At 38.7% G+C, this 26,060-nt stretch overlaps 1 protein-coding gene across 2 annotated transcripts in view; it reads left to right on the top strand.

Moving 5' to 3' along the window:
* Positions 1-26,060, top strand: part of FAM172A (family with sequence similarity 172 member A) — a 270,279-nt gene that overhangs the window by 19,706 nt on the left and 224,513 nt on the right. The window contains exons 2-4 of one of the 2 annotated variants that reach the window (XM_055790377.1): positions 1,278-1,401; positions 4,183-4,284; positions 6,945-7,045. In XM_055790377.1, the coding sequence (XP_055646352.1) occupies positions 1,296-1,401; positions 4,183-4,284; positions 6,945-7,045 (309 nt within the window). In that variant the 5' untranslated portion in view covers positions 1,278-1,295. Of the gene's footprint in view, positions 1-1,274; positions 1,404-4,182; positions 4,285-6,944; positions 7,046-26,060 lie in introns of those variants that run through there. The other variant, XM_055790378.1, reaches the window with a different exon arrangement.

Genomic DNA, 26,060 nt, shown 5'->3' with positions numbered 1-26,060 from the left:
ATAGACTCCCATCCAACTTGTGGAATGAATTATCAGGCTTTCTTGAACCCCAGCTTAAAATGACAAGCAAACAACCTCCACCACCTCAAACCCTCTTCTTAGTTTATAACTGTCACCCCCTTAAATTGCTGTATTTATCCTTAATGTAAAAGATGATGTTAGACATAACAGGTTTTCTCTAAAGACAATAGAAAAATAGTCTTTATTATGCTTTACTTTTTTTTTTCCCTATCACTTTTACACGAACTACTGTTGCATAAAATAAACCATAGAGGGGTTCTTTCTTACAAGTTTAAGTTATTAGGAAGCCAGTAGTACATTTGGTGACTCCTGTTACTCCTTGTTTGAAAGTTACAAATCGCTACAGGGATACAGTTCGTGCAAACTCATCTATGATTAAGTATATTAGGAAGAAGAATAAAACAAACTGGTAATGACTGACAGATAAAACAAAGAACCAATAAAGATTAAGGGAAAAAGATTTCAATGTACAGAAGTCTTTTTATGGAAAACGAAGAAGCACTGTAGTTTGCTCCCTTGGTGTCACATTCAAGATGAAAGAGATTGGAGTTTTGAATGTTTGCATTGTCTTCTGTCCGAGAGGAGAAATCTAGAAATACATTTTGCATGTAAATTCTCACCATGAATATATTAAGGTTTGTTCTAGCTGGACATTTACTTTATACGTTTCAATGCTGATAATGTGTTATTGTAGAAATCACAGTGGTTTAAAGCTGTGTGCTCGGTTTAGTTTCATTAAAACAAAATTCTATAGTACAGTAAGAACAGGATAAGTCGGGTTAATTGATGAAGAAAATCCTCAAAGATTCTGGAAGTTCTGTTGATTATGGTTTGTGTTTTCTTTTATCTTCTACTTCGGACTTACAGGTGTGGTGCTTTGCTAAAAGACTTACCATTTACAGATGTTGTGTTAGAATCACCAAAAAAATGTGTCAATTAGACAGATGTCCTTTTAGGATTAGGGAGAGGTTAGTGCGCATTTTTGTGAACTCGATTCTTTGACCAAACTTGATAGTGGACTGTGTGTCATACTTCGTTGTAAAACATCTTAATCCAGGATAGTGTGTTGGGACTTCAGACTGTCCAATATAAGTTTGAAGAAGAGGAAGAAGTTGATTTTAATATTACCTTACATATCATAGGGCATTATAACACTCAGAGAAGTTTTGCTTTTAGAACAAGTTCTGCTTAAACAAAAAAAACAGTAGCAAATGAGATCTGCTGAACTTAATTTCCAACTTTTGTTGATTTTTCAGATTGTTCTTTGAAGATTAATGTACGTTTTCCTCAGTATTTCCATTCTGTTGACAATTTGTGTAGTGATGGCTCAGCTCCAGCAAGGAGGCCCAGATGAAAAAGAGAAGACTACTGCATTAAAGGGTGTGAGTCTTTTTGCTTTCTTTTTACATATATTGACATTTCAGAAACAATGTGAGTTAACTGTGGGTTAGAGTCGGGGAATTGCAGTACTGGAGAGACTATTGGTCCATCTGTGCTAATGCTTTTTGTCTAATGGTGTGTCCATTTTCAGTATTTTCATATGATAAAAAATCTGTGGTAAGGAGTAACAGAAGAAGGCATCCATTATTTTTTTTTAAATTTTCATAATTATCCTTTGAAAAAGTTGACTGGTGCTTTTGTGTTCTTGGTTTCTGGGAGTTATCATTTAATTTGTATGCTACTTATGTTTTATAATTATGCAACCATATTACAGCTTTTTAAAATCTCTTTGCCTGGAATGTTAGCAGGGAAAACATTTTCAGGCCATTGATTTATTTCCATGTTGATTTTATGAAGTTTTCTTTGTATTGCATAAAGACATAAATGGACCTAAGTGACTTAGAGTAACTTTCTTGAGGGAAAAAACAAATAATTCTGTAGACTTTACTGAAGCTGACATTTTGCTCCTTTGTTGTACTCATCTGATAACACATTTTCATCATTTTTGTATTTATGTGACTTGTGTGAAATGCCAACTGATTATAGTTTATTAAAAAAAGTATACTTCTATGTGTAATAAAACATCTTTTTTAGATGGTGTTATTCAATTTTGAAAGTTGGTTAGACCTACAAGTAAGCTAATCAAGGACTGGATTTGAAGTGCTTGCATCACACATTTACTCTCTAAATTCAAAAGAGAAAAAATTACGTGCTTTGCAACTCTGGTGTAAAAACTTGATTTTTACTGAAGTATTATTAGAACTATATGTTCTGTTATACCGTGATGGTAGATGGTGGTTCTTCAATTACAACTGTGGTTTTTGTGACATGATTGGTGAAAAGCTGTGGCGCTTTTTTAAACCTTGGACTAATTCTGTCAAATTAGTATATTTTGAGGAAATTATACTTCATTTTTGGAAAAGCAGAACTCCCACTTTATATTTAACATTTGTTTGATCTTCATGAAGGTTTAGTGTCCAAGAAATATTCCACATAATGAAAACTTCCTCTGAGGTGGTTGTTTTCTTCATGCAATGTAGTGAACTCCCATTGAGTTATAGAAGGACCCCTGTGTATTGCTCAGTTTTGGCCTCTATTGAGCTAGTTCCAAATTTAGTTGGAGAGTCCAAGGTCTTAGGTAAGAATACTGGATCAGATCTTGAACGAATCTCAAAACTATAAGAACACTTTAGCTAATTTTAACTTGAAAAATTGCACAGGAAGAAAGTGGCTGCGTAGGTGGTTGGAGCACAGACCAATTGCAGTCTGCTGCAATTCACATTCACTTCATGAAATCACTCATTTCGTTTCACTGAAATCACTTAGAGAAGGAGGAGCTGGAGACAATCTTGCGGACGCTTGAGTGAATGTCATGTGAAACTGAAGAGCTATAAAAGAGCAGGCCAAGGAATTCTCAAGAATGATGAAACTAGTCTTCAGTAGATTTTGAACGCTAGAAATTTCACAGGATTAATGCACCAGTACTAAGCTTTGGTAACATGGGTAACCTATAGGCTTGTCATCGGCAACAAGACTAAGCAAACATAGTGATACAAAACCTATTCAAGTAATGTTTCTAAGTAACTGAAAGATGAAAGTGTAGTTAATGTCAAACAAAGCAAGTTTAAAGAAAATGACTTTTCAAACTGTTTTCTTTCCTTTGAGCTACAACTTTGGATGGTAAAGGTAATAAACCAATGTACTTAGAATACGTAATGTGTTTCCTTGGTAATAAATCATATCTTAATTTATGAAACAGCAATAATTCAGACTCAGCATTGAACTGAATGTTTGTGTGGTCTTCAAATTCATCTGTGAGGAGGTAGGAGAATATCAGTGGAACCCTGCTGAATAAGTTCTTTTTTTTTTTAATGAATAATCACAGAATATGTTAGAACGCTAGTGCAGGGTTGTGTGGGTGATGAGCAATGAGAGGAGAGACGATTGTGCACTATTTAATTGTTTAGTAGTTATATGTAAGCAAAAGATACTGCTGTATGCTTGCCTCTGGTTAAATGTAAACCCTTAAATGTAGCATAAAGAATGCAGACTACTCTTACTTTAGTGTACTTGCCTTAGTGAATGCAGGCTGTACTAGGTTACACCATCCTAATCTGAAAGAGGAATGTATGTCATGGCTTGCTATAAAACACATGGCAGATTTCTCCACCTTGAATGTTTTTAAGAGAGGATGGTTGAGAGGAGGATTCAGATAACTCTAAATAAAGAGTATAAAGAGATACAGAGATATTTGGGTATCAAAGGGAAGGTTAGGGAGTGTTGTAATCACACAGCTGGTAAATGCGTGTGAGATGATGTTCATTTGGTAATCTGAGGTCTTCGGGAAAGCAAACAAGAATGTATCGGTGACTTGATATTGAAGCTAGGTAAGTTCATGTTAAAAACGTGATGCATACCAAAGATACCTTTCCCACATTGAGGGTAATTAGTAAGTGAAACAAATCACTATGTCTTCGGTGGCCTGTCTGTCCCTGGACATTTTTTGATCAACATTAGAGAAGACAGGTAAATAAGTAAGAAGATGTACTGACAATGAGGTCCGGCTTTTGTATCTGGAATAACAAAGTCCTGTGTTTACTATTATATAGGTTGCCCTTCTGCCCTTAAGTCCTACAAATCTGAACAAACAATTTTTGTCAGTCCTATAGTGAAATAAAAAGACATAGCTTGCATTATATAATTTTTCTTTTCCTTTTTTAGACTTATTGTCTAGAATAGACTTGGATGAACTAATGAAAAAAGATGAACCACCACTTGAATTTCCTGATACTCTGGAAGGATTTGAGTATGTTTTTAATGAAAGTAAGTCGTATATGCTTTCTAAAGGCTATACTTAGAATAATGTTGAGAGGTTATCAGAACTTTTATTATATCTTACAAATCCCTATTAGAATTTCACACTTTGCTGTTAAGAATAAAATTTTAAGCCTTATTGTTAACAGACATGTAAATCTAGCTAAGTGATTTTTTTTTATTTCATAAAGTTGTCACAAAAATCCCTCATTTTTATACAATACTGTAGGTTTGTACTGTGCTTACTTTATGGCTCCGTGTTTTCTAATACAGAATTGTTGATACAAAAATTCTGAAAGAAATTTCTGTAACGTTAGCGTTAAAAAGCAAAATTAAAGTGGTCACTCGTTTAAGAAAAGTTTTATTTACTGATTCATTTTTATGGATACAAAAGAAGGTATCACTTCAGGTAATAATTTATCCAAGCTATTTCATTAATACCAATAGGAAAACACCTATTTATATTGATGGAAGGATGAGCAGTGTGATAGACTGTCTCTTACTCTTCTGGTGTGGGTCATAGCTTTGCATTATAGCTAAGTGTTTGATGACAAGTACTTCCAGCTAGCTGAATCTGTGTGTTAAATGAGTTAGTAGTATTTATGATTTCCAGTGCATACATTTTAAAATCCAGCTGAAAAATAAGCCTCTGAGCTGAAGTAATACCAGACTCCAGGAAATGGCTCTTTCAAGATTGTTTGAAACCTGTAGGACAAATGGGGATGTTTACATTCTACTTCTTTGCAGTGACTGTTCTGTGAACAGAAGAACTTTAGTTTCTAAATCTGCCTGTCTAACATCTTCCACTTTTAAAGAAAAAAAAAAAAAAGAGCTTTCCTTTAAATGATAGTCATTTATGCAACACTTAGCTTTTTAATACCCTGATGGCTTTCACAGGAAGGTACTTAGAGACTAAAAGTGTCATGAAAGTGATGCTCTTTCTTTGATGGGAGGGGTTCAGCTCTGTCACTTTTCAGCTCCTTATTTTTAGATCTGCACAGTGTCTACTGTCTTCCTTACTGACTTCAGAGTTAATGGTTCATATGTGGTTGATAAAAAGGGCTGAAATTTCAATTTTGGGGAATGATGTTTTAGAATGATGTTATTGAATATTCCATCACTAACCTCACAGCCTGAGTGATTTCCACGGAATGCAGCAAAACCTATTAAGTATGCTACTGGTCAGCAAAGCAAAAAAGGTCTCCATTTTGCTTTTGTACATTTAATGCAGATGTTCAGTTGTGTACTCTTATGTCAAATCATGCTTCTTTTTATGATGGAATAGTAAGGAAGATTTTTATGAGATTCAAAGACTCTGAAGAAGGCAAGGGTTCCAGAAAGCCAGAGAAAAAATATACCAAATATTTGCTTCACTCTACTTGTGGAGGGAGCAGCTTTATGTACTATTGAATGGCATAGTTGAAGAATAACTAGCTGAGAAGGAACAGCTGAAGGTAGACTTATGATGAAAATATGAGAGGGAGGGTATTTGGACCGGAGGCAGGGATATGAAGTTGGGGAGAAATATTTCCCTGGTGTCTAGTACATGAGGTAAGACAGCTCTGGAAAAAAAAGTCAAATAAGCAGGTAAGTATAACTATTAGTGATACCATATCTTAAATATATTTTATTCAATACATCAAGAATCAAATTGTAGAGATCCTGAAAAGGTGTGAACTAAGTTAGCAATTTCCTGCTGTTCAAGAGGAAACATTTTGCTGAGAAATCTTACTTCCATCATGCAGACATTTCAACTTTTTAAGGAGATACTTGTTCTTATCCCTGTTTTTAATGTTTCTCTGATTTACTGCAATTTTGTGATGCTCTAAGTTCATAACCTGTGTTTGTTTAATAAGCTGAAACTTTACGGGTAAGATACCTATTTTCTGCAGTTTGCTTCCTGCTTGTTTCCATTTTATTACTACTGTTATTTTAACTCAGTCCATATCTTTATCTGTGGTTGGGTACGCTACTAGACTTTTGCTGTAAACAGGGCCAACTACAAAAAGTTACACTGGAATCTAAGAATAGCATGTGGTTTTGCTCTGATCAAGCATTCCACTTTATTCTACTGTTGTAATCTCATTGTACCCTGAATCTCAGAGCTCTTGATAGCAGCATGCCTGTGAGTTAAGATACTGACCTTAACTGCAGAAGTGGTTTCTGCTGATTAACTTAAAGTGTTATTAATCTTGAAAATAAATTTTTCCTTTCCTTCCAGCCTCCAGCCGATTTTGTACTCACATTTCTTCATAAATGCTGTTGGTTTTGAAGTAGGGGATTTGTAGCTACGATTTGATCGCTTAATTGACAACTGCAGATAAAATATTAACTGCTAACGTTTACATTTCACTGTTAATCCAAAGCAGTTGAGACATAAGTATTTCTTGCAGAGCAGTTTGGCATTTGATACCTGCATGTAATTTCTGCATGTAATTTCACAGTCATCACTTGTCTTTTAGTTTTATCTAGTAATATATACTATTCAAGGGGAATGAATTTTGTTGTTAAGCTACAGTTGTTTTCCTTCAGAAATATAACCAAAAATGAGAAGAAATTCGTAATAGCCCAATTTTTAGATGCAAAGTTCACATTTAAGTTTCCAGTAATTAAATGTGTCTTTTAATGAAGACGTATATCAAAATGTAATTATTTTGTTTTTTTTACAGAAGGGCAGTTAAGACACATAAAAACTGGAGAGCCATTTGTTTTTAATTATCGTGAAGATTTGCATAGGTGGAACCAGAAGCGCTATGAAGCTCTTGGAGAGGTATATAAATTGTGTGCGTGTATGCATGCATATATGTATCAGTGTGTTGTGCTTTTTGTTGTGTTTCTCTGTAGGAGTGATACTTGTAGATATGTTAATAAAGGTTTAGTGAGGCTGCAGTCATTTAATAAAAGGTATTTCATGATTTGTTGTGTGTTAATGCTGTAGTAGTAGTTTCCATTATTTGCTGTATAGTTTAAGATGTGATTTAGACTACAATTTGACTTCAGTATATGTTCAAAATAGAATATCATCTAGATTATACAAATCAGCAAATACTCTACGGTGCAGTATTTTCTTTAACTTTCTTCTCCTCAGGGTTAAGCACTGGGTGTAAAACTGTAGCATTTTACTTTCTAGATGAAAATAAATGCATTGGCTGGTTTTCTTACGTTACCAGGAGATACCAGGAGTCACTAGATTGGTTAAGTAGAGATCTGATGATTGATTGAATATTTGTTGGTGTATTAAATATTTAGATGCTACTGGTACTTCCTAGGCTTTTTGTAGGCATGTTTTGAGTGTAGTAGGTGTAAAAGTGACTGACCACAGTTCCTTTTCTATGTGAATTTACTTCAGCTTCGGTGCCATGCTTTTTGTAATGCGTTAAGAGTCAAAGCACTGACTGGAGAAGAAAGGCAGCTGATGTCAGTGAATGCAGACCAGTGTGTACTGAGGTCTTCCTTGCACTGTCACAACCTCCCCTGCCCAACAGAAAGAACAGCCTCAGCACGCTGACTTCCAGGTAGTAATGCTGTTCACATCAGAGTGGCTGTTGGAGAAAGGGGATGCGCAGTTCTGTGCATAAAGTAGGGATTTTTTTTCTTACAGACTACATGATATTGCCTGGCGGTTTCTGTTGGAATCATCATGGCATGCCATTCAGAACTGCCTTTGCCCCATTGCTTGTCCACTTTCATTAGTATTATTGTTTTAGTAAGGATTAAACACTTTATTCCCCACTTACACCTGTCACAGTAATTCAGATACTTGGAGATATGTTTGTTTGCACATGGTTAGACATTTTGTCTTTTAAACTTTCTTTTTGTCATGTTTAACCCCAAGGGCAGTTCAGCCCCCCTGACAGCCTCCTGCTTGCTCCCCACCATGGGAGGGGGGAGAGAGTCAGAAGGGTAAAAGTGAGAAAATCCATAGGCTGAGGTACAGTTTAATAGGTAAAGCAAAAGCTATGCATTTAACAAAGCAAGACAAGGAATTAATTCACTGTTTCCCATCAGCAGGCAGATGTTTAGCCATCTCCAGGAAAGCTGGGCTTCTTCATGTGTAATGGTGACTTGGGAAGACAAATACCTTATTGGAAGATAACTCCAAATGTCCCCCTTTCCTTCGCATTTCCCTCAGCTTTTATTGCTCAGCATGACATTACATGGCATGGAATACCCCTTTGGTCGGTTGGGGTCAGCTGTCCCAGTTGTGCCCCCCTCCCAGGTTCTTGTGCACTCCCAGTCAATACACTTCTGTACTGGAGTAAAAAGACTAAAATGTCTGAAATGACAGCCAGTCCTACACTACTGCGAAGTAAACAGTGTAAAGTATCTTGATTGAGTTTCTTGGATGGATAAATAAGTATATACTTAAATTTATCACCAAACAGTTTCATATAGTTTCTCATGCTGCCAAGAGTGCATTTGTTAAAGCTGAAGAAATATCTAATTACATGGCCTTTTCCAAGTATAGCAGGATAGGCTCTGGGAACTTCTGTAGGCACTGAGCATGCAGGCTCAAGAAAAGAGTGCACAGCAGAAGTCTCTGCCTGTCTTGATTAACAGGAATAGCATGCCATCTGTCCTTAACCTCCATGGGGTGGTGATCTGGTGCTCTGTGCTCACTGAGCCCCTCTGTTTCATTCAGGGATCAGCCTGGGCTCTGTGCTGGAGCTGCTCAGCTGTTCAGCACCGCTTTGTCCTGTTAGAGCTTTGTTGCCAGGAATTGAAGAACCCTGCTTTTTACCTCCTCCTCCTTGTTCCTGTAAGGACTGTGGCAGGGAAGGGGATGATGGGGACTGCTACTTCTCACCTCAGCTATATGTTTTTCCAAAACAGGGGATGTGCTATCACCCAATCTGTTGCATTGTCTAAGTTACTTGATACAGGTTTCTTCTAGCAGGAAGCAGACTGGCACCTGTTGCACAGCCAGCGCGTGCAGACCTTTGTGTGTGCCTATATTGTTCCAGTATCCCCATTTTCCAAATAAATGAGTTGGACAGGAGACCCCTGTAAGGATTAGTGTGTCTCTGTATGGGTTCCTGTGCGACCGCACCTTCTTGTATGTGTTTGGCAACATCGTAAAATTTCTCATTCTGTGCATATGAGTAGTGAGTGCCACGGCTTCCACCCATAGTAGTATGGATGACTGTGGAGTGGCTGGAAGACAACGGACATATTATGAGCAATCCAGACCAAGTAACTTTGTTGTAATAGCAGGCTGAGCAGGCCAAAGCTGTAAGAAGCTGCCGGTGTTGTGAAGGACATATGCAAGGCCAAGGGAGACAGAGAAACCGTGTATTCACAGAGAGGTAAGAGAGGTGGACAGAAAGATGAGAAAAACCAGGATGCTTGCACAAGGAGGGAGCAGCATGTGGTCACCACACCGGGACCGATCATGGGGGAGGTAGAAGCGTGTGAACGAGTAGTTTTAACCTCTCACCTTTTACATAGCAAAGCCTGCGTAGCGTGTGTATTTTTAGCTGGGGGTGTAAATTGGTGTGGGTCTATTAATAGCACCTGTAGAGTATAAACTGCTGTGTATCCCTTAATAAAGTGGCACCAACTTGATCACATTGATCGTATAAGTTGTGTCTGAGCCTTCTGCGTCAACGAATGACTTTTTGTGATCTTTGGTTAACCCGGAGGTGGATGTGTTCATGAAGTGGGTGCCTTACATCTGTGATCTTTGTGCATTTTGCCTTATCATTCTCCAAGTCCAGGTTTGAGTGATCTCTGAAAGTGTGATTAATTTCTATTGGTAGGTAAAAAGGAAGGAAGGTTTGAGGTCAGGAATCTGACAGGGTGAATTGTTTTCAGTTGTTTGTTTTGTAGGTTTAGAGAAAAAAAGAAACACATCTGTGTTTGTCTGTTGTTTGTGAGGTGCTTGATACTACACAGTTCTTCCAACAAGCTACAAATTTATAAATGCTCCATTGTCTGGTTTTGGCACTATGGTTGTTCATATAGAACACAGGCGACGCTGACCAGCAAGACCATTGGCATTTGTTCACATAGATAAAGCCTTCTTTTCCGCCATAGATTGGTGGATCACTGATGCAAATGTTGAATAGTACAGAAACAGTATATTGCCCTCTGATTTTGTAGTCTAGGGTAGGATGCATTTAGCAAACTGTAATAGTGTAAGAAGCAGCAGCTCCTATAATTTGTAAGGTGGTGTAGTAAAATCTGGCCTTATGCCTTTGCTTTGAAACATCATTCTTTGGCTTTAGGAGTTCTCTGATATGTATTTGTTGCTGAACATATATGTAGGTGGACATACAGTGAGATGATAAAGTAGCTCGACTTGTATCATCAGACAAAAGTGTTTGATGTATTCAGTGTCTCCATTGTTAGCTCAGTCATTGTATGCTGGTTTTCTAATTTTTAAAGGATATAGCCGTCCTGCCCAAGGCATCTTTTTTTTTTTTTTCACTGTACATATATGTTGTGGTCTGCTTTTACTGTGTTTTGCTAATTTTAAGGAGTGGGTGTACTTCCTGACCTTGTTACAGCATCATTCTCTCTTCCTTGGAGCATTAATAAATTTCCATTTGGTAATCCATGATTTTTTGCTGTTAAAAGTCATGAATACGCTATCTGTGATGTTCTGCCATTACTCTGGCTATATGGAAATTGATTCTTCACAAATTACAATGGTTCGTCAACGTCTCCACTTCTTACATCTCTTTATTCTTCATTCATTGATCTGTTATTTTCAGGCATACAATTTGTTCTGCAGCCTCTTGATATGTGCTCCTAATAGACAATTTAGTGAACTGTTCATAATTTTGTGATTCTGGTTCAGTCATTGCTATTGCGGCATTGAATTTCGTGGAGAGCCTCTCCATTTGCTTTTTAAAAATTAAAATGGCAACAGAAGTGCACAGAACATGGTGTTGCAGCTGCTTCTAACTGCCGATTATTCCATGTGGCAAGTTTGAAGTACGATTGAGAACAATTTTGTGACAACAGTTCAGTTGTTGCAGACATACCATTCCCATTCAAGGTTGATTGTTGGTTTTTGGGGTTTTTTTTCCCCTGGCCAGGAGTTAGACATGTACTTAAAATGCAAGGAGACATATACATCATGTGAGTCTAGTCTGGAGTTTAACCTAGAATCCAAATCTCTATGTTCATTGTTTGTACCGTGCTTTCAATTGATACTATAGCTACTGAAATTGCCAACAGTCAGCTTCAGCCTCTGCTTCATCATGACTCTGAAATTAGCTGTAACTGTAAAAGTAAAATCTGCTGTTGGGACTTTACCTTGCATTTTGCCAGTCATGCCGTTTGTGTTGATAACAAGATTTCATATGAAAAAATTATGTTGACATTCTCCTTCCATAGTCGTACAGTAAGCAGAGTATCCCTAGCATCAGTAGGCAGTTACTGTCTGTCCCTCTGCATGTCTCTTACAGTTCTAGCACTGGGTAATTATAATTTGGTGATTTCTTGGAGGCCGTTTAATTTGCAGAGGTTTTTGTGAGTGCCATCACTGTTGAAGAGACTTACCTGTACTGACAGCTCGCCTACTCATGTCTTTAAGTCAGTCAAACAGAATTTGTAAATATGTGGATTATAATGTGGACTGTGATGTAAATGCCTCTGCTGTGGTCCTGTTCAAGCACTAGTGTATGCCATCTCTTGTAATTGCAGGCTGTCTGACCTACAGAAGCATATAAGCAGGTGGCAGAAGAATTGTGGTTATTTTTTACAGTTACCACACCGTAGCACAAGAAAACACCTTATATTCATGTTGAACAGATACGGAAAGTAATGAAATAGAACACCTAAGTCAGAAATATCTTGCATGTTTTGTGTATGACAAGATACAGTTAATTTTACATAATCAGAGAAGTCTCGTCCCACTAAATAAACGGCTTTAATGGATGCGCACAATGTTAGGTCCAACTCATCATAAAGTAGATTAGCCATCAAGGTTAATGTTTGTGTGGGGGGAAAAAAAATGAGTATGTAGAATTTTGACAATGACAACCCATAATTAAGATTGCTAAGTAGTAAAATGAGATACTTTTTTTTTTTTTTTTCCCAGATCTCCTTTAAGTTAAAGAACAGCTTGGTCTCAACATAATTTAAAAAATAAGCGTTCACCTGCTACTAATTTCCTCCTTGGTTGCAAAGAGCATTATTTGTTTGGATGACTGAGAGAAAGAAGCTATTTACATAGCACAAATGAAAGCATAGAGCAGCAGAAGAGGACATGTAAGTTAATGAAGAAGGAAGCATTAAGTAGTCTGCATTTGAAAGGATAGCTTCTTACATGAATAACCCAAAATCTGATGATAGGCTGCACGTGCACCTGATAGTACTTAAGGTCCAATCTTGCAGCCGAAGCTCATGTGAATAAACTCAATAGGTCTGATCTTGTGAATAAGGGCTGCAGGATCAAGTTCCAAATAAAATTTGCAGATGATTAGTAGAAATCCTTACACTCTAGTTTCAGTTTCTTTGCACAGACAGTTTATCATTAAACATTCCAGATTTTCTCTGGCTAGTGAGACTTTAATATATTAAAGTATGTGCTGCACACCATGTATTAAGCAAAATTACCTTTGTGTACCTTGACTTACTATTATGTATTTGCTGTTAGTTATTTAATGGTTGGAAAAATTTGTCTTGCTAACAGGACAAAATAAATAGAGATGTCATCTACTGACAGGTTCACGGACATTTTCTTTCCTGGGATGCTTGCTTGGCTAGGGCCATGGAAGAGGTTGTTCTGTTCAAAGAGATTAGATGCCAAATAGTTAACAGGTGTCTGTTAAGTGTGTGTGTGTGTGTGAATTGAAGATTTTCAGTGTCTTGTATTACAGTCAAGGGTAAACTTTCATGGGGATAGTAAAAATCCTCACTGAAAACTTAACAAACTCTTCCTAACTTTATGTGCTGTTTCAAAGATAGAGTGAAAGCGCCTAACTAAAATATTTCCACCACACTTAAAGTGGTTAAATCCCATTTTAGGTGGTCTTTGGAAGCAATTTGATAGTGCTATTTCTGTGCAAGTCATGCCCCATCTACTAATGAATGTTGCAGAAGGTTTTTTGCTTTAGCAAAACTTTACCATGGAATAAATGTTGGAAAAATATTTAGAGTCATACTGTTTGGACAAAAATAGACAGTTGAGCAGAAGAAAGAGATTGAGCAGGATCTTTGCAGTGAAGTGTGATCTCATTTCTTATTAGACAGAGAAGAATCCACGTGGAATACTTTTGAATATACCAGTTGCAGGAAGAGCCTAAATGACACCAATCACTTTTTGGACACCAAAGTCTATTATAAATGCGGTTCTTTAGGAGTCTATGGCTTATTGATTACAGGTTATTTTTATGCTAACTTGATTTTTTTCAGTTTCTGATAAGCAAGTGTGAAACAAAGATGTCAGAAAACTTCACGCCAACTGGATAAAGCACCTAATATTGGGGCAGAATACTGAGTTTCTCTGTAATGGTAGTTCCTAAGCCATAAGTAATACATTTATTAAGGTTCCAGTCCTTTTACTTCATTCATGTTTAACCAGTGCCTTAGATAGAGAAAATGCTGGTAGGGGCAGCACAAAAAAAAATAATCTAAATCATGTATGTGCATTGTCTTTAGAATTTTAGAAAGATTTCGGCTTTTAACAATCTATTTATCTTCAGCATTTCATTTAGGTGAGTGAAGTAGATGGACAGACAGCAAGGATTGAAGACTACTTAATAGTACCTAAGGAAATTTAAATTTAAATATGAATCTTTTTTGCATGCAGTATATTCATTTGCATATGCTAAATCTGCATTCAAAATCTGCTGTTTGTGAAGACTTTTTACTGGAATGATTATGTCAGATGTGCTTCAGTGAACTCTTCTAGTTTGTAGGCAGCAATTGGCAGTAGGTTGGTTTATCACAGTAACATGACAGTACTCGAAAGGTTCAGAGATAGTTTCGTAATTATTGTTAGCATGATTCTTGAAAGAAATGATGAGCATCTCATAAACCCAGATGGGAATTTGTTACATTGTTGATAAATGTGTTGATAAATGTGTTTTACATTTTTAAATTGATAAACAGTGAAAAGCAGAGAAGATACAATAAGGCAGATGGTTGTTTATAAAGCACTTGCAAGTTGCTGCAATTCAAAGAATGGTACTAATTGTTAAAAAGAAGACAAAAATTGGAGTAGGGGGAGTGTTTCAATGAGTTAATCATGAGCTTTTTAAAAATAAAACCTTCAGCAGCTTTAGTTCAATTAGAACCATTCTTGCCATCCTGAGTTTATATGCAGAAGTTCAGACTCTCAGTTCTTAATAAACTTTTGTACCAACCATTTTCATGTAGCTGAAATCAAAAATACAATTAACCCACCTTTTATCTAAACATATCCATTCCTTTATTTGTCTTTTTTTCTTGTTAGGAAAAAACCAAGATTTATTGCACAGCAGAACAAAATTGGATTATCATTGGTCTTATTAATCATTCCCACCTAAAAACAATGAACAGTGAACTCCAAAATCAGCAGAGAGTTTGCAGCAAGGGAGTAAGATGGGGTATAGTTGGCTTATTTTTTTGTTAAAGGAGTGGTGAAAAAAACTGGGTTTTGCCAACTAGATGACTAGAAAAGTATATATTTAAGTAGTGCTTTGGCAGAATACAGATCAGCCTATGTGATGAAACCATTTGGTTCATACTTGTCTTGTGAATGTTCCATTCTTGTTTCAATTAGTGATATTAAAAGTTTCTATGAAAGGCAAAGTGTTTTTCCACTGTTTCAGCAGGAGTTTTTTGAAAACCAGAGATATGTAGATTACTGCCTTCATCAAGCAGCCCTTTTAAAATATGTTTATTTTACCTCAGTTGCAGAACTCTAGAAGAGTTACTTCTCTTTCACAGGATTTTCAGCCTTTCCAAGATGAAGAACTTAACACTTTCTGTGTTTTCAACGAGAGACCTATATAATCCATTTTTCTGGGAATATTTTTATTAAAATTCAGCAGACTAGTGGTATTTTTTAATAAAGCTGTATCAGCTGTGTCAGTCCTTAATAGGAATAATTTGAAAGGAAAAAAATTCAATTATAAATCAATAGAGCGTTGTATTTCTGTATGTGCAAACAACCTAAAATTACTTTAAGATGCTCCAGCTGCTCAATTCATTAACTCAATCACAACTGAATTTTGGTATCTGTTATCTTCTGTTCATCGCTGGAGCAGAAATACCCAGTTAGCATGCCTGAAGCTGTTAGATACAGTTAGGACTATAAAGGAAGATCAGTTCAGTAGGTCGGTTACTTAGGGTTTTGAAAGGCTTGATACATAGCTGTTTATCTTAACTCATGCACTTTCCTGTCCATAATGATCCAGGAAAGCATCGTGCTCCTCTAGAAATAGTGTCCATTTCCACATTTGCCTGTTGTGTGTTTTGGGTAACTGCACATCTTAACTCTTTCCTGTATATATGCCAAATCCTTGAGTTCCTCTGAGTATATTGTTGGTAATAAGATAAGAAAGATCTTTGAGGAGAAAAACCAAGAATTTGCCTCTATTCACAGATTTAACTGCAAGTGGGGGGTGTGTGCATATGTTTTTGCCTTATTTCCAGCAGAGTAAATTATATAGATGTTACGGTAACTTTCTCTTAGTTCCGTGCAGATCTGACACCACATAACACATTCTGGAAAAATTACATTAAAATATTCATTCTTCTAGAAATCAAAAATTAAGCCTCTGTCCTCATTTCCACTATATATGGCTCTGTTAAGTGTATTTTTTAACCTGAAACTTGACATGTGTCTGTCCCAGTCAGAATGCATGTGAGAATTTCACATAAAAGTATAAATAAGTGTGTAAAATATATCTGAAAGTAATTTTGTTAGGTTCTATAACCTGAACTTGGTTTTAAGACATAATTCATTTTTGTGCATTAGTCATGTGTCTTTTTCATATGCTGATAAAAGGATTTTGGTGCAATAGACCTTAAAGCTGATGTTTAAGCAAGATGGGAAAATACTAAATGTAAGAAAAGGGGATGTTTGTCCACTGTAAGCTGCCGTTCTAGGTGAGGTACGTTTTTGGATATTGTAAGTACTTTTGACTCTGTGAAGTTGGTTATACAAAAAATATAAACTTAAAACAGAGACTAAGTATTTTATTTTCATGTAATATTGATAAAACAAGTATAAGAAAGGGAGTGTTGCTATAGTTGGTTTTGCCATCTCAGGTAACGACATAAATGAAAGAAGGAATTTACTCATAGTTTATTAAGATTATAAGAAGGCAGAAGGTTCAAGCAAAAGAAATGATTTAGGACAGGTAACCAGAAGAAATTTTTAAATGAAAGTAGTTGCAAAGTATAAGCATTCTTACTGCCTGATCATCTGGAGTTTGATACTCGGTTTCTTCTATGCCAATAAATGTATCAAGATTGATTGTTGCAGCTGATCTCAAATCTTGTAAAAATATATATATATATATATATATATTTGTGTTTTCTTACCATTTTGTCGTGGGTTTCCATGGCAAGGGGGACCCTCCTGGGGCCGACGAGGCCTGGGGGGCTGCGCCCTGCGGGGGACCCCGGGCTGGGGCTGGGCAGGGTGTGAGGAGGACGGAGCGGCAGGGACAGCTGAGGGACTGACCCCAGCCCCATTCCCTGTCCCCTGCGCCGCCGGCGGGGAGCGGGGAGAGAAACTGGGGGTGAAGCTGTGCCCAGGCGGAAGGGAGCGGTGGGGGGAAGGTGTTTTTCTGATTTGAATGGTAATAAATTAAACTAATTTTCCCCAAGCCAAGTCTGTTTTGCCTGTGATGGTAATTGGTGAGCCATCTCCCTGTCCTTATCTCGACCCTTGAGCCTTCCCTTGTATGTTCTCTCCCCTGCCTAGTTGAGGAGGGGAGTGACAGGGCAGCTTTGGTGGGCACCTGGCATTCAGCCAGGGCCAAACCACCCTACCTTTTTATTGAAACAACTTTTTAATCCTGCTTTACTTGATACTGTGGCAGTGCAAATTGAATTTTTGAAGTGAACATTTCTGGTACTGCTGACTTACAGAGGCTTTTAGCTTCTAAGTTTTAAAACAAATATTGTGTGTACTAGTTAAAAACCTGTATGAAACTGCAGGTAGCAGTGGAGGTGGAGATTAATGCTAAAATAGCTGTCAGCAAAATAGAAATGATGAAACTCTAGGGTAGAAATTGCTTTTGTTGAGGCAGAATGAAGTGTCAAAGATGTCAGGACACAATGCTGATAGTTGCACAAGTTCTTTGTGGTTTTTCTTCACCTTAAAACTTCATAGATCTTTAATTGAGGGAAAGATTTGTCATTTTTTTTGCAGAGAGGGTATGCTTTTCACAGAGGTCGAAGTGTTGACTGGAAAACAGTGTACCCAGCATACCCAGCACTCAAGAGATACTAGCTGAGCTCCTTCAGTGTGTACACCCATATATGTGTGTGTACAAATGTTGCTATGTCTCTGAAAGCAACTACCCTGAAAGTCAGCATGTGTAAAAGATGTGAATGGCCAGAATATCATTTAAATAAGTGACCAAGATATATTGGAACTCATGAATCCTTTTCCAGTATTACAGTGGTTTGTCGTTATGTTTGATAAGTCGAGGATTACAGCTGCCTGTGTAGTGAATGCACCTTTTGGGGGTTTCTGCCAGCCAAATGACTGATAACTGTCATACACATTCCTGAAATATTGATACAGTAAATATCACATGTGCTATCTACCCGAGTCAAGAGCAGGAGGAGGGAAGCAAGTCTCTCTGTCATACATATAAAGTGTATGGGGCAAGATCAGTCACTGTAATCCATACACGCTTTGTACTTGTGAAGCTCATGCAATATTATGGTAATGGCCAAGGACCATATTTTTTCTGTTCTGGGTATCCATGTGGGCGTAACACTGTCTCCAGCAAAGGGCTACAAGAATTTACCTTGTGGCTAAACCTATTAATGTGAAAAGGGGTGATGTCTTTTTTTTCCATTTAACTCTTGATGTCTCAATGGGAGAGGTCTTTGCGAGGGATGAAGAAACCTGTGTGGCTCATCTTTAGAGGAGAGGCACACATACCCAGGCAGTCAAAAATTATGCATCTAGAGTTCAGCACAATTGTGTTGAAGTCTTGTATGCCTTTATACCTGCAGGTGGGTGTTCAGCCATCTCCAGAAAAGCAGGGCTCCATCATACACACGGTGACTTGGGGAAGGCAAGCGTCTTACTGGAAGATGACTCTGAACATCCCCCCTTCCTTTGCCTTCCCCCAGTTTTATATGCTGAGCATGATGTCATATGGTATGGGATATCCCCTCGGTCAGTTGGGGTCGGCTGTCCTGGCTGTGTCCCCTTGTCCTGGTTTCAGCTGGGATAGAGTTAATTTTCCTCTTAGTAGCTGGTGCAGGGCTGTGCTTTGGATTTGGTGTGAGACTAAGGCTGATAACAGATGTTTTTAGCTGTTGCTAGGTAATGTCTATACAAAGTCAGAAACTTCTCAGTTTCTGGGGCCATGCCAGTGAGAGGGCTGTAGGGGCACACAAAATTGGGAGGGGACTGTCAAAACGTCCCTGGGCACAGCATAGTAGATGATAAGTAGTACAGCAAGCGGTGAAAGCAAGAAGCAGCCACTAAATGAGCACTGAACTGTGATGTACAGTAAGGCAAGCAGCCCCATGGCAAGCACAGAAACCTGCCTCTTAATAGCTAAACAGCAATAACAGCTGTACGTTTGATCTAGCACATTCCAATCAAATCTGTTACCTCAAAACACTTCGAACCCCATATTGGGTGCCAAAAAGGACTGTCATGGTTTAACCCCAGCCAGCAGCCAAGCACCACACAGCAGCTTGCTGACTCAAGGAGGTGCTCCAGTCCCCTCAGCAGGGCAGAGCAGAGCAGGAGGATCACCTCCCTCAGCCTGCCAGCCACGCTCCTCATGCCCCCAAAGATCCCACTGGCCTTCTTGGCCACATGGACACTCTGCTGGCCCATGGGCGTCTTGCTGCCCACCAGCACTCCCAGGTCCCTCTGCACAGAGCTTCCCCCCAGCTCATCAGCCCCAGCCTGTGCTGGTGCGTGGGGCTGTTCCTCCCAGCTGTGGGACCTTACACTTGACCTGGTTGAACTTCATGAGGTTCCTCCACACCCAACCATCCAGCCTGCCCCGGTCTGGCTGAAGGGCAGCACAGCCTTCTCCTGTCTTAATGGTGCTACTGATTTTTGTCTTAGAATCACGGGATAATTTTTGTTGCATCTCTGGGCATTCGGCAGTCAACCGACTTCCAGTCAACTCAAAGCATGGGCAGCTTCAAAATTACATCAGGCTGATGAGTTTAAAAATGGCAGACTGTAGTTGACCCTAACTGTGATTGGTTTCTACAGGGTTCTGTCTGCATACTCTGGTGGTGGAACTTCCTGGGAGACAGGAGACCCTAGATGAAACTGTCTCCTGTGAGGCTGTTGTGGTTTCACCCCAGCTGGTGGCTAGGTACTGTGCAGCCACTTGCTCGCTCCCTTGCCCTGATGGATGGGGAGAAGAATCAGGAAGGAAGGTAAAACTCAAGGGTTGAGATAAGAACAATTTAGTAATTGAAATAAATTAAAAACATTAATAATAAATTACAATTATAATGCAAAGGAAGGAGAAGACGAGAGGAATGAAATCCGAAGGGAAGGCAGAAAACCCAGGTGATGCACATCCAGCTGCTGGCCCCCCGCAGAGTGATGCCCAGCCAGCCTCCCAGCAGCAATCGGCTGGCCCCGGCCAACCCCCCCATTTCTGTACTGAGCAGGATGCCCCATGGTATGGACTGTCCCTCTGGCCAGTTGGCGTCAGCTGTCCTGGCTGTGTCCCCTCCCAGCTCCCTGTGCCCCCCGGCCCTCTCACTGGCAGGGCCCCAGAAACTGAAAAGTATCCCAACTTACCTAGCAACAGCTAAAAACATCTGTTAGCAGCCTTATTCTCACACCAAATCCAAAACACAGCACTGCACCAGCTACTAAGAGGAAAATTAACTCTACCCCTGCCGAAAGCAGGACGGAGGTGTGAGAGGAATGACCATGGTGGATGGGAGTAGGCTCATCCTGCTGTGAAGCTGACTTCTAAAGGGGAAAACGTGCTGGTTTCTGAGTTTTGTAAGGTGGTCAGTTGTAACAATTCACTGAGGTTTCATGAAGTACAGTAGGAAAACTTCAGAAGGAGCGTCACAAACTGCACACAACTGTTAAGTGGTTGTTCAGAAAGGGTCCCGAGTGTCAGACTGTTACAGCCAGTGTGTGACATGGACTCAGGGAAGAAAGAACACTTGTTTGCTTTCAAACTTTTTTTGTTTGCTTTTTTTTGTACCAAAGCGATGGTTCTGTCAAGTGCTACTGTTGGTATGGATCCTGCCACCTGCTCCCAGGTTCCTCTGTTATTCGAGGTTTCGGTTTGAGAGCATACATTGCCTTCCACCAACTGATGCTCTAGACGCGTGTCATGGTACACTTGAAAAACTATTCCCTGATAGCGTATATACCCCTGCTCAACTCCATTGTGTTTGGCAAAAGTGCACTTTAAGAGAGTGTGTGCCCTGAGATCAATTTATAATAGAAAAGAGAACAGCTTGTTTGATAACATGAGCTTGTATCCATCGCAGTCAGCCAGGAACAGAGCTCTCATTTGTGCTGGGTTTCGATCTACTGTTCAGTTTACAGTGTCACACCTCTTCTCACTGAAGTATTTTTGGGAGTGTCAAGAGAGCACTGGGTGCTGCTTTGCTAGGGACTTTGCAGGGATTAATCTGGAAGCGAGAGGTCTGATCAGTTCTTGCATATGTCAACATAATTCAAGGCTCTTCATCACGGTGATGCCTAGTATGCAAAAATATTTCCAGATGTGTATAGTTGCAGGTAGATAAAATTCAAATAATTTTCGGAGCAAGTATGTTGAAATCGGCTTGTGGAAATGATCAAGGTGCATATTGAGTTGCAAGTATATGGCTTCAAGTTTGATCAGTCTGCATCAGTACACTAAAACTGCAAAGTAATAAACAACATCATTAATAGTTCCTTCTGGAACAAATTTTTGTTTATACAGACACAGTACGATTGGATAATTCCAAAGTAAATCCATAAGATGGTGTTCGTTGATCTGTCTGTAAGACAAATCTGACTTCAGTTCACAGTCTGCCTAAGAATTTAAAAATATCTTTTCTTCCACTGCCTTTTAGAAAGTTAAAATCTTTGGTAAAATGCTCACTAGATTTTTGTATTTGTCGGTTTCTTGGGCTTACCTTTCTACCTGCACAGGAAACCAACTGAGGATAGTGTCAGATGCATTAGAAAGCAGAATTCATTTGGCTGCAGTATTACATGACCTACTAATAATTTTTGACATAAAAATAGCCTGTAACCCTGGAGATAGTATGGGTGAAGTGAAAAGGAAAGTAAATCATAAGATGAATGCAAGTGGGAAGTGAAGGTTGATGCACATTTTTAGTACTGTTTCATAAAGATTTTTTTTTGGACAGGGTACATTCAGTAACAGAAGGGGTCCTAACTCAGATTTGTAGTAACGTAATTTGGGGCTGATTTCCAATATTCAGGAGTGCATATGTTCTTGCTCTTTCATTACAACTCATGATTTTAGGAATATTGTGTTGTGAAAATAAGGCACATTAGCCAGCAGCCCAAATAGCAGGAGAAGCCACAATATTCATTTCCCCTCAACCCAGCCAAAAACAGATTATTTGGCTGAGTATCAAAAGGAGCAGCAGTAATTGTTTCCAGTATCAGTGGAGGCATTTTACTGTTTGAAAAACCCAAAGCTTCCATTTCATTAACTTGAGAAAAGTCTTGGGCTCTGCCATCAATTAGGGGACAAAAATGGGATTCTGATGGCAAGCTGTAGGTTACTGTCTGTCTGCGCCATGCCGTTGCCCGTGAATCGCTGCGGGTGCCGCCGGGAGCTGCCAGTGCCTCTATGGTAGCTGCTGGCCCTCTGCAGGTTCTGCTTCTCCTGGATGCCGGAGCAGTCGGCAAAAGCCACTTCCCAAGCCTGAGTCACGAGCACACTGACCTGCCATTGTGTGTGATGACATGCCCAGCAACTCAACCAGACTAGAGGTTCACAAGTTTACAACTTGGTCTCAGTTTGCAGAAGAGGAAAGTGGAAAAGCAGCAGATGTAAAACAAGGCTATAGACAAGTGGTAGATGGTAATGCGATGACTTGTCACTTGCCAGCCTACTTGCTGCCGTGCTCTGCGGTGATGTGCTGGTCTCCTGCCTCTTCTGTCGGGATTAGGCCTTGAGCAGAGCAAAGGGGGAGCATCCATCAGCCTCTGTGCCCTTTGCCCGCATTATTGACAGAAGATAGCAGTGGCAACGAAGACGCTTAGTTGGTATGTGGTCACAGCACCGTGTGTCATGTAGAACAATAAATATGGTTTGGTGGTTGGTAGAGGACAGGTCATCCTCAGTGCAGGTTCTCTGCTTTGTTCTCATGGCATACAGATAATTGTGACAGATTCTCTTGTCATAGAGCAAGTTGCTTTGAGGCAAAAGATCTGTCTGATTCCTAATCTCACCTTTTCATTGTGTTCTTTTGACTGTTATTTGGGGTCACTTTATTTTATCTGATATATGATGAATTTTAAAGGTCTTTCGTGTGTCTTTCTTTTTATAATACCCTTTCACCGAACATAGAACTCTGCACAGAACTCTGCAGGCTAGCGGCTGTGGTATAATTATAAGTTGCACACGAGCTTGCTGCTAACTGTTGTGGATGTCCATTTTCTTTACGTGTATCTGGGTGATAAAATTGCCTACTTAATGTTTCTATGAAACATTATGAAAACTACATAAACCGGATGTTAGGAAGAAGTTTCCTTTTCAGACAGTATTTTGATACCAATGTTCAGTGGGAATTGTCATTGCTTCCTACTTGATACATTTTTGTACTGGTAACTACTGTAATTGAACCACTTGTCTAATCAAACATAGCTGTATGTCTGCATGCCCCAGCCCTCCAAAAGAGCAGAGGATCCCATCACGCAAACTTCTGTTGGAAAACTGCCAGACGCCAACATGAACATGTGCCCCAGTCCTTGTCACATGGTTTATAAATGGACATTGGAACAGGCTTTTACACAGTATTTTCTGACTCCGTCTGTTTCGTAGCTTCACAGACTTTTTAGAAATAATTGCTTATTAAGTCGGTCGTGCTAAGCATTTTACTGTTTTAATGCAAAATTTCCATCAGAGCTTGTGGCATCTCCTTTGACACAAAAGAACCCCAAAACTTTTCTTTTCACAGTATTTGTATTCAGTAGAAGGTTGAAGACACAAGCCTATAGTTGGGGTTTGCATAAAATCATGAATTGTTGTGATCCTTCTTAGTCACTGTCATGTTTTATATGTAATTGGCCTGTATCTTGGTGGTTGGGTTGGGAAATAATGCGATTCCTTCCCAAATGAAGTATACAGGTAAAATTCATTAAAACACAGTCATTTGTAGAGCTTCACTATTTGCTGTTTTTCCTCTTCTGCCAATACTTGTGCCCACGTAGCGTAATGAGAAGTACTACACTGATGGGCTGTCTTTGGACATGTGTGCGCTGCATGATTGTCTACATTAGTTTTTCAGCCATAATTTCATAGGAAGAAAGGATCTGCTGTGAATTTTGGACAACATCAACATAAATAGTCATGGCAACTAACAATATCCTTTCATACTCTCCTCTTTTTATGTATGTATGGGCTCTATTATATTTGTGTACTCTGTTATAAGTAGTATGGGCTATGAAGTTTATGTTATAAATCCCCATTACCAAGAATATTTCTTCCTGGAAGGATAGTTTTAAAAATAAAGTAGAAAAAGCATATGTTAACCTTTCCAAATTTGATCTAATAAAGACATTTTAAATAACGATTTACTTCATTGTTAAATTAAATTTTTTCTTGTATTTTATACAAGAGCGAAAGTGTCAGGTTTTCACTTGTCACATATGAAGGATCAGCCTTACCTTTTGGTCGAAAGTTCTCCTGGCTTTTGCCATACCTCGAGTTTTTTGCAGTTTGCTCCCTCGCTGAGTTTGCCTGCCAGCAGAACACAAGGCTAAGTTAGATGGGCTCAGCCATGTTGAACAGGAAAAGGAAATCTTGTCTTGAAAAAGGGATGAAAAAGGCTGGAAAAAGGTTCAACATCCAGGGTGTTTTCTTAGCCTTCAGCTTGATACCCCCAGAAGACACAGTGCCTTCAGGGCAAGTTTTTCTCTCCTTAAGAGGAAGTTTCTTTCAGAGTACTAGGTACCATAACCGTGGACTAGAAAAGCAGAAGGCAAGCTAGCCATTTCTCTTAGAAGTTAACTGCTAGCTTTTGTCTGTTACTCAAAGCAAGTGAGGGTACTGAGTTTGCCGCCTAAGAATGCAATGAGTTAATGACCCCAGCATGATCCATTTGGTTTACTTGACCTAGTAAAAAGAGGTGCAAGTATTATTTAATAGTGAAACTATAAACATTTCTGTGATTTGTGTTCTTGAGGGTATCAACTGCTGTTTGTGCCAGGAAGAGAAAAAAGAAATGCTGCTAACATTTAGCGCCATGGTCCTTTTCAGCTGAATTTATGTAAATCCAATTTGTTTTGACCCGCTACTATGCTGGAGCACGGTGGCAAAATGGTTAAGACATCTCTATGTGAAAAGAAGGTGTTAATTTAAGTTCTGCTCTGGATTTACATAACGTTAAGCCTTGGGTCCATCTGTGAATATTTATCTGGTCATTTCTGCTGAGGGAATCAAAGGTGGCAAAATGAGATGCTTGACACATCACTGACTTTTTTGTCTGTAACTACAAAAGCTGGTATGCTTTAACTATGTAAATCTGATATGTCGTGTTTTTAACCTTTCAAAACTGCATAGCACCACCTTCCACCGAAACTAAATTTTTTTCATTAATAGTCAGAATAATCAAAATGCTCTTGCTCTTTGTTCCAGATCCCTTTTCATAACTCGTATCTAATACAAAATTTAGAAATAATAATCCTAAGTTTTAGTTCTTGAATTGGTATATTAAAATGTGTTTTAAAAGGCTTACTTATATTTGTTCCTTTGTTATGCCTTTGGGCATTTCGTAGTTTCCTTCTTTGTTTTGCAACCTTTTCATCCTTTATTTCTTTACTTAGCTTGGGGATAGAGGTCATGCCTTCTGCTGCTGTTCAATTGCTTCTAGTGCAAGGTGCTTGATTGAAGCCTCTGCTTGGTACTAATACATATATACGTGTATGTATGCATACTTCAAAAGAACAGAGAATTTTCATATGATGGCATATGTAATTAAGCCATTTCTGAAGCCAAGTAATTGTCAAGCCGTTTCTAAAATCAGAGATGCTTTTTCTTAAAAAGGAAAGGAAAGAAAGAAGAGAAACAAAAAATAAACCAACAGGTGTCAGCAAAGACCATGTAACAAAACATTGGGTCAAATTACATCAACAGTATATGCTGCATTCATGACAAATCCCTGTTGTTTTTCATTTAATTCTCTCAAAAGATCTTGAGGTCCTAGTTGTGATCAGTCAACTCCAAATCCAGAATATCACACCCATGTGTTAGGATTGAATTGAATTGCTTTCAGTAGAAAACTCAAGAAATCCCTTAGAGGTAATGTCAATTCCATCTTAATGAATTGTTCTCCCACACTATAATCCAAGTGAGGCCTTTTGTGGATTTTTAAAATGCTATTGATTTTTTTTTATTTTTTTTTTTAAGCTTGCAGTGAACAGAGACTTTAGAAAGCCCATTCAGGTTTTAGGATTTTTT

The sequence above is a fragment of the Falco peregrinus genome, chromosome Z (genome assembly GCF_023634155.1).
Source record: "Falco peregrinus isolate bFalPer1 chromosome Z, bFalPer1.pri, whole genome shotgun sequence".
NCBI classification, from domain to species: Eukaryota; Metazoa; Chordata; class Aves; order Falconiformes; family Falconidae; genus Falco; species Falco peregrinus.
Note: the sequence above shows the minus strand (reverse complement) of the source record. Positions and strands in the feature narration are given on the sequence as shown.